Source organism: Melozone crissalis, unplaced genomic scaffold, assembly GCF_028551555.1.
Source record: "Melozone crissalis strain CALT ecotype California unplaced genomic scaffold, PUWL_Pcris_2 ptg000057l_1, whole genome shotgun sequence".
Lineage (NCBI taxonomy): Eukaryota > Metazoa > Chordata > Aves > Passeriformes > Passerellidae > Melozone > Melozone crissalis.
In genome coordinates this window covers 9,635,680-9,643,514 of record NW_026535835.1, presented here as the reverse complement: position 1 = coordinate 9,643,514, position 7,835 = coordinate 9,635,680, and the positions used below count along the sequence as shown (strand labels likewise).

The following is a 7,835-nucleotide window of genomic DNA, read 5'->3' as shown; positions in this document are numbered from 1 at the left end:
CTCAGCTGGATTTGGGTATTGATTTAAAACCTCCGGCATTTCACAGTTTTTCTTTCCGTTTTTAGGTGTAATGAGGAAAGGCTGAGAGAATTGGGAGTGTTCAACCTGAAGGAGAGAAGCTCTGAGGCAACCTAATTGCGGTCTTCCAGCAGGTGAAGGGAATTTACAGGAGAGGTGGGGCAAGGTTAATTACAGAGGCCTGGGGTGTTGAACAAGGGGGAATGGTTCACACTGACAGACAGGAGGGTTGATTGGATATTAGGAAAACATTTTTCCTTGTGACGGTGGTGAGACCCTGGCACCAGAGCAGCTGTGGCTGCCCCATCCCTGGAAGTGTGCAAGGCCAGGCTGGGCAGAGCTTGGAGCAATCTCAGATAGTGTCCCAGGTGTCCCTGGCCATGGCAGAAGTTGGAACAGATGAGCTTTAAGGCCCTTTCCAACACAAACCATTCTATGATTCTATGATAATTTGCCATTTTATCTTAGCTCTGAGTCAGAGCCCATCACCAGTGAGGTGTTTTGCTGTGTCTGGGGGAGCTGTTCCTTTGTGTTTCTAACAAATGTTCTTTGTCTTCAAGTAACCAAGTTGAAACCAGGTGAGAGCACACAAAATGCTCTCAGAAGCTGAGAAACCCTCAAGTAAATCCTGTCTTTCTCCCCTTCCAGAGGCAGTCCCCAAAATCCACCATGATTTCTCTCTTTGAGCCCGAGTTTGTGAACGTCATCATTGGAGTGGTGTGCGGTGTGTGCCTGGGCTGGGGCATCCGGGGGCGGCTCCGCAGGAAGCCTGGAGGAGCTGGAGCAGTGCCAGAACCTTCCAGCAGCCTGGGGGGCGAGCCTGACATCATGGGGGAGACAGGGGAGCTCAAGCTGGTGCTGATCGTCCGCAACGACCTGAAGATGGGCAAGGGCAAAGTGGCAGCACAGTGCTCCCACGCTGCTGTCTCTGCCTACAAGCAGGTTCACAAGAGGAATCCCGAGCTCCTGAAGCAGTGGGAATATTGCGGACAGCCCAAAGTGGTGCTCAAGGCTCCCGATGAAGAGACTCTGGTGCAGCTGCTGGCTGAGGCCAAGCGCCTGGGGCTGACTGTGAGCTTGATACAGGATGCTGGGCGCACTCAGATAGCCCCAGGCTCCAGGACAGTCCTTGGGATAGGACCAGGACCAGCTGATGTCATAGATAAAGTGTCTGGTCACCTGAAACTCTTCTAAACTGGTACCAAAAAGACCTGGATGTGTTCATGTATGTCGGTGCTGAAGGGATAAAAATCTAAGTTGGGGTTTTTTGCCATCTCTTTCCTCAGTGTTAATAAAATAAGCAAGTTTTGTAAGATTTAATTTGTAAATCATGAGTTTCTCTAGCTTTTGTTCCAGAAGTGGGAAAGAGTATTCTAGGCTCAGGGCAGTTGAGGGAAGCAGAGCTGGCACAAGAAGGAACTCAGTAAATTTACAATTTGCACAATTGTTTGAAGATTTTGCACATTGGTTGATAGAGTTTAAGAATTTCTTCTTTCTGCCTGTTTTCTGTAGTGAATGCATTCTTTAATTCAGAAAGCCTCAGCTGCTGAAGCAGTTAAGGACTGGAGCTGGGGGTAACTGTAGCCAACTTCCTGCCCAACAACTGCTGCAACAATTTGTAACTGGTACCAGGCTGACCAGTTCAACTGGATTTGCAGCCCAGACCAGTAAACAGTTGTGGGGAGCAGCTGTAAGCTGAGCTTCCCTCTGGAGGGGTCTGAGCCAAGGTGTGGAGTTACCCTCCATTAAACGACTGGGCACTCAGGGACAGGCTTAAATCCTGGTTTTATTGGGATTAACAGGCACTCCTGTGTTTAAGGAAGCACCTTGTTATAGTTATTACTGCACAGTTCAGAGCACCTTGGGGGTTCCAGTAAATTCTACTTGAAATTTGTGAGAGTTCTGCTGTTAAGCCCCTTTGCCAGCCTCAGCCACATGCTCCAGCTGAGTGTTGTGAACCAGTTTGTAGGAGAGGGAACAGGATTGATCTCCGTCTCCACAGAGCCAGAGGGAATGGCAGAGGGGCTGAAATGCCAATAAACACAGAGGATGGAAATGTTTTTATACTGCATCTCTTACTCAGAGGCAGAATCCTTTCCAGAGACTCACTGCAGGCTTTGCTCCACCTCTGCTGACCACGGAGAGCCTGGGGCAGGTGAGCCCTGCCAGCCCCAGTCCATGGAAGTGCTGCAGTGCCCAGGATCACAGCACACAGCTCTGGAGCTCACAGGAGGAACAGGGAGTGGGATCTGCATCCTGATGCCCAGAGTGGCTCCTGGATAAAGAACAGGGAGTGGGATCTGCATCCTGATGCCCAGAGTGGCTCCTGGATAAGGAACAGGGAGTGGGATCTGCATCCTGATGCCCAGAGTGGCTCCTGGATAAAGAACAGGGAGTGAGATCTGCATCCTGATGCCCAGAGTGGCTCCTGGATAAGGAACAGGGAGTGGGATCTGGATGCTGATGCCCAGAGTGGCTCCTGGATAAGGAACAGGAGCTTTTAGAGCTGTTGGAAATCTGGCCAGTGCTGTCAGACTCGTCACACTCAAATATGACAGTATTCATAAAGAAACATTTAAGTCAATTTTATTTGAAGCTAAATATGTTTAAGGCAATTTACATACCTAGAACATGATCTCAATTGAACTGGCACACCCTACTACAATCCTAATGTATCATCTGGTCGAATATGCTGGAGTTGACCACAGTGCAGCCAACTGGTGAAAAGTGCTATTTTCTTCTCTCTGCCATAATCTCTCTCTAGAAAAAGCATTACATATTTTCCTGCATTGCCCCCTCAGTGCAAGACCCCACCACTGGTCCCCATTGCTGCTCTGCTGCTGGCCCCTCTAACCCTGGCTGCACACACCTGCATTGCCCCCCACCACCAGCACTGGAATACTTGGGTTGAGTCCAAAGGTCCTTTTTTTGAAGACAGTAAAGTGAAGCTACCACTATGCAGCATGTCCACAGTCCAGTAATTTATTTTTAAATTGCGTAATTTCAAATTGCACAAACAAAACTGAACAGCAATATGCTTGAATTCTCTCTTCTGTACACTCAAAACAGTGATCTAAAACACCACAATATCCAACATACACAAACCTCAGGGCAGGGTTAGTAAATACACAGATTGGAATCATGGTGCTCTGTTCCTGAATGGAATGTCCCACAAAAGCACAGGATACAGCACAACATAAGGTCATCTGTTACATATGGAGTGAGCAAAAAGACACTAGCATTTTCTATATGCATAACTGGAAAAACCTGCATAGGTTAAGGGAAAAAAAAAACCAAAAAAACAAAACCCAAAATTTTTACTCATTTTAAGTCAGGCAAGGTTGTCCGTACGCATTTTAAATTCTTTTAGAGCTATGCAATCCAACCCAGGGAGGATATGCTGATTAGTGTTGTCTCTTGTCAGCAGTCTTGCAAGGTCAAATACAATTATCTTGGCTTTAGCTTTCTCCAAATATACAGTGAGATTTAAATGCATTTAGAATAGACAGTACATACCGTAAGCTGCTCACATACAATGAAATTAAGATTCAATATTAGAGTGTAACACTATAGAGTGCAAATCAGAATCTTCACAATAGACTTAATGGTAATAAGCAGTCCTGCAAAAGCCCACTTTGAACAAAGTCGTTTAAACTATTCCCCTTCTGAAAGTAAAAGTCTAAATGGACATGGAATGTGAAAAAGATTTAACAGAAGTGATTCAAATCGTTCGCGCTAGAAAAAACAGTCCTTCATGAAATAAAGGTTACAAGAACACGAGGCAGAACTCTTTGCTTTTCCCTGTTATGAGTTAAAGCGGGGAGGGACGGTGGAGTTTCAGTAAGAAAAGTTGCTGCTCCAGGCTGCCTTGTGCTGCATCTCACATGCTGTAGCCGAAGCCGGGCTGCGGCTGCCCGTACGGAGGGGCCGTGTAGCCGTAGCCAAAAGGTGCCTGCGGAGGAACTGCCACGCTGGGTCCTGCTGTCAGCATCAGCTGGGGCTGGCCTGCAACACACAACGGGCATCTTACTCCTCCTCAACTCAGAAATCACCCTGCTAAATGCCTGGAAGTTTGCAGGAGGTTATTTTCTGTGTTTCACCCTGCTGACCTGGACTGGGCTTATTTGGGGCCACAATGGGTAAAAACCTCAGGGCACAACACATGGCTAAAAATACTACAGTGAAGAAACTCTTACTAAGATAACCTGGATATAAAGACAATACTCAATATAAAGTAGGTATAAATATGCTTTAGATATATATATTTTGCATATATATTGCACAAGATGCAAATAATGCCTTGCTGGAAGTCTGGAATGGCACAGCTGCTGTACACCTTTCCTTAAGGAGTCTGGAATGGCACAGCTGCTGTACACCTCTCCTTAAGGAGTCTGGAATGGCACAGCTCCTGTACACCTCTCCTTAAGGAGTCTGGGATGGCACAGCTCCTGTACACCTCTCCTTAAGGAGCCAGGACAACCTTCAATCCTGCAGTCCACAGCCCACCTCAGCAGCCACAGCACTTATCTTGTATTTTGGAACACATTTCTTAAGACTTGATTTCACATGGAGGATGTTCCCATTTCCCAGGACTTTGTCAGGAACAAAACAAGATTAGGGAAGGTTTGTTTAAAAAGTGAAATATGTAATTGATAACACACAAACTAAAGCATTACCATAAACAATAGGTTGTGTTTCTGTAGCTTGCTCCTCTTCCTTTCTCAAAGACTCTGATGCATCCAGTTTATCCACCTGGAATTGAGACCAACAATTAAAGAAATCTCCTCTAAAACAGGTACTTATTGGTGGCAGAGAAGTGGAAAAGCCTTAGTGGTATGTCAACACCCATCAAGAAAAGGAGACCATTTACAAGTTAAGATCAATTCAAGTAGCAATGTTGGTACTGGTGCAGTCAAGATTGTCTGTTTCCTGAACAAAATCCCTCACTGAGGGATTTCCAACTACTTTGAAAGCTCACTCCAGGCTGAAGCTTTGTACAAAGGTTCTGGACTGGACTGGAGCTGGACAGTCTTTGGACTCAAGACTCAGATTTGAGCTCAGTCTCAATTGGAGACCTCTGGCCTTGGAGCAATTGCCAAGATAATGCCCAGACCTGGAGAAGTTTCCCTGGAGGTGACACTGAGACAAAGTAATCAGGTTTGTATTTGGATAGGGCAGACTGCAATAGCATCCGACATGTCACTTGAGCCTCAAGATTTCACTTTCCAAACCCATTCACTCATGCAATTTAAGTTCAAATGCAGAGAATGCATGTGTATAAGACTTGCTTTTTCCACTCCAGAACTGTGTGGCAGTCAGCCTAAACCCACAGATACTCCAATTCTTCCAGCTTCACACACAGTAACAGACAAGCCTGGCCAGCTTCACTGCTGCACTGCGAGTGCAATGGTGCTGTTTGCCCACCCCTACAGAAAGGCAAGAGAAGGAACTTCTGTAGTGAATTATTGCTCATTTCTAAGACAGATCCAAGGGAACTCAGCATTTCTATAGTCTAAGGCAGGCCCTGAAACTAAAACCACAAAATGAGGTATTGGTATTTCACCTGGGAGATAAGACTTAGAACAAAGTCAGAGGTAATCATGCCAATTGCTTTGAAAGACAATAATACAAGATTAATGTTTCATTTCATTTGTGTCCTTAATAAAGGAGTTGGAAGGTTTCCTGCACTTACACAGGGTCAGTGTTATTTACTCAGCTACAACATTGACAAATGAGTTTTGAGCTGAACTGTGCTACATGAGCAAATATCTGCTGTGAGCTCCTCCTTTCAGCTGTGTGTTCCATAAACCTGTTCCTGTGTAACCTCAAGCTGAGGCACAACTCCAGGGAGTGGCAGAAGTCCTGAGCTGGAGTTCCCTCAGTGGCTGGGCTTCCATGGCCAGCCTGGTGGTGCCTCCCTCAGTATCTGGCCTGCAGCTGCCAAAGTGCACGGGATGGTATCCAACGCTCCAAGACTCATTTCCAGACACCGTGCTGGGAACTGCACTGGTTTAACTCCAAACAGCAACACACTGAACACACAAGCACAAGTTTAGAGATGCAAACCCAAGGAGAATGTGCAGAGTTTGCTACTAAGCAGAGGCATTTGGCTTACTCACACTTGGAAAGCCTCCAGCCCAGGACATTCAATGCATTTTGGAGCCAGTTTTGATGCCTCCCCTCAGAGCTGAACAAATACTGACAAGAACAAGCGCAAGTTTGAAACCAGCCCTCAGGATGGTTCTTACACCACTTGCTCGAGCATCACCAGCTTCAGGGCCCTACACTTGGAGCAAGATTGACTGAAAGGCTTTTCCACAGGGACTGCAATAAGCTGCAGAGGAAAAGTAACATGCATTCAATGTTATCGTGTTATGTGTGCATGAAAAAGAGGCAAAAGTACTGAAGCACGAGTGAGGTCTGAAGATGACTGCCATACAGGCTCCCCCCAAAAAACCACAGCAGCCCACAGCAATGCCTTGGAGCTTCAGGAGTAGTGGGATGTAATTGCAATGACTGCTACACATGCGTAGTTTATGCAAACACTGCAGTTCAATTACCTTTTTTCACACACACGCTCTCCTACTTTCCTTACTAGCTGCTGAAGGACCTTACACTACGTGTCTTAGGTTAGCCTTGAGTTCCAGTGGTGTCTTTACAACCAGCAGTTTTTGCATTTAGTCCATCTTCAAAGCTGTCTGTCAACTTTGCTTTGCCCTTTGCTGAACCACATTAATGGAAAACTCCTGCAAGGGCTGACCCCTGGGCTCAGGAGGATCACAGTGGCATTTGTAGGGAAGCAGATGGACACAAAACCTTGGATTGCCCTTCTGAAGGTCAAAGTTACATAGCAAAAGGCAAGCCCTGGAGTAGCCTCAGAAGTGCAATAAGCATTACCATTTTTATATATTTTTTGTAATGAGGTAGCAAAAGAGGTTTAGTGAAGCTGAAGAGCTTGGAAGGCAGTCTCTTTTTGGACAACTACTAGAAATTTACTATAGGGAGGAGAACCACAGACTTGTTGTAAGAGCTGAAGTTTTAAGTTGCTACATGAACTAGAGCACTGTGTGGATTAGATCAGCACCATGAGAACTGACACCTGAGTGAGGAAGAGTCCCTCTGGAGCAGCCAGTATCTACTCTGCCTACGGTCAGCACGCATTAGTCATGGTCCAGAGATCAGGAACTGGATCACAGCCCTTCAACTAGCAAATGCCAGACTGATTGAGGGATTCACAGACTTATGCCTTATTGTAGGAGGTTGTTCCAGTCAGATTGGCTGTCAAATAATAGCATTTGTAAGTATTTTTGTGTTGTTTCAATTGCAGGCTGACTGTGATCCAACTGATCACCTGTATGCCCTTCCTGAGGATCTAGGAGCTTATTAGTAGCAAATGAATCTACTTTTCTCCTACAGCACTAGCTAGTGAGAGTTAAACAATTTGCAAATGCTTTAGTGATATTTTGTTTGGGGAAAAAGCAGTAGCAGCAGTGTAGTAAACATAGGAAAGAAAAAAACTCATGCATAATCCTTAGACTTAGTCCTCCAGACTTAAAGATGGAAAACAAGAATCAACTTTCACCTTTTCCTTTATTGCATCAACCTGCAAAGGAATTCAGAAGGTGCAGCTTAGAAAAATCAAATTCCATATTTAGCATATAAAAAGGTAGAAACAAAAGCGTCAGGGAAGAAATAATTAAGGTACAGGCGAGTAAAAACAAAAGTACACCAGAAGTATCTGCTTTAGAAAGGCAGCTCTTCTTCTTGCTGGCTCTTACTTCATTAGCTATACCAAAGCTACATCCTAATCCTTTATC

The 7,835-nt window shown here is 45.4% G+C and overlaps 2 protein-coding genes across 4 annotated transcripts in view; one reads left to right on the top strand and one right to left on the bottom strand.

Annotated features, from left to right (window-relative positions):
* On the top strand, positions 1-1,333 carry PTRH2 (peptidyl-tRNA hydrolase 2). Of its 2 annotated transcripts, none has more exons than XM_054287212.1 (2): positions 1-152; positions 667-1,333. In XM_054287212.1, exon 2 carries the CDS (start codon positions 688-690, stop codon positions 1,210-1,212), a length of 525 nt encoding a protein of 174 aa, XP_054143187.1. In that variant the 5' UTR covers positions 1-152; positions 667-687; the 3' UTR covers positions 1,213-1,333. The 2 variants fall into 2 exon arrangements, with proteins under 2 accessions (XP_054143187.1, XP_054143188.1); XM_054287213.1 differs by having other exon boundaries at positions 1-174.
* A 1,254-nt stretch (positions 1,334-2,587) lies between these two features.
* CLTC (clathrin heavy chain) overlaps positions 2,588-7,835 on the bottom strand; it is a 29,903-nt gene continuing 24,655 nt past the window's right edge. The window contains exons 31-33 of one of the 2 annotated variants that reach the window (XM_054286977.1): positions 7,601-7,621; positions 4,695-4,770; positions 2,588-4,023 (exon numbers count right to left, since the gene is read on the bottom strand). In XM_054286977.1, the coding sequence (XP_054142952.1) occupies positions 3,899-4,023; positions 4,695-4,770; positions 7,601-7,621 (222 nt within the window). In that variant the 3' untranslated portion in view covers positions 2,588-3,898. The remainder of the gene's footprint in view (positions 4,024-4,694; positions 4,771-7,600; positions 7,622-7,835) is intronic. The other variant, XM_054286978.1, reaches the window with a different exon arrangement.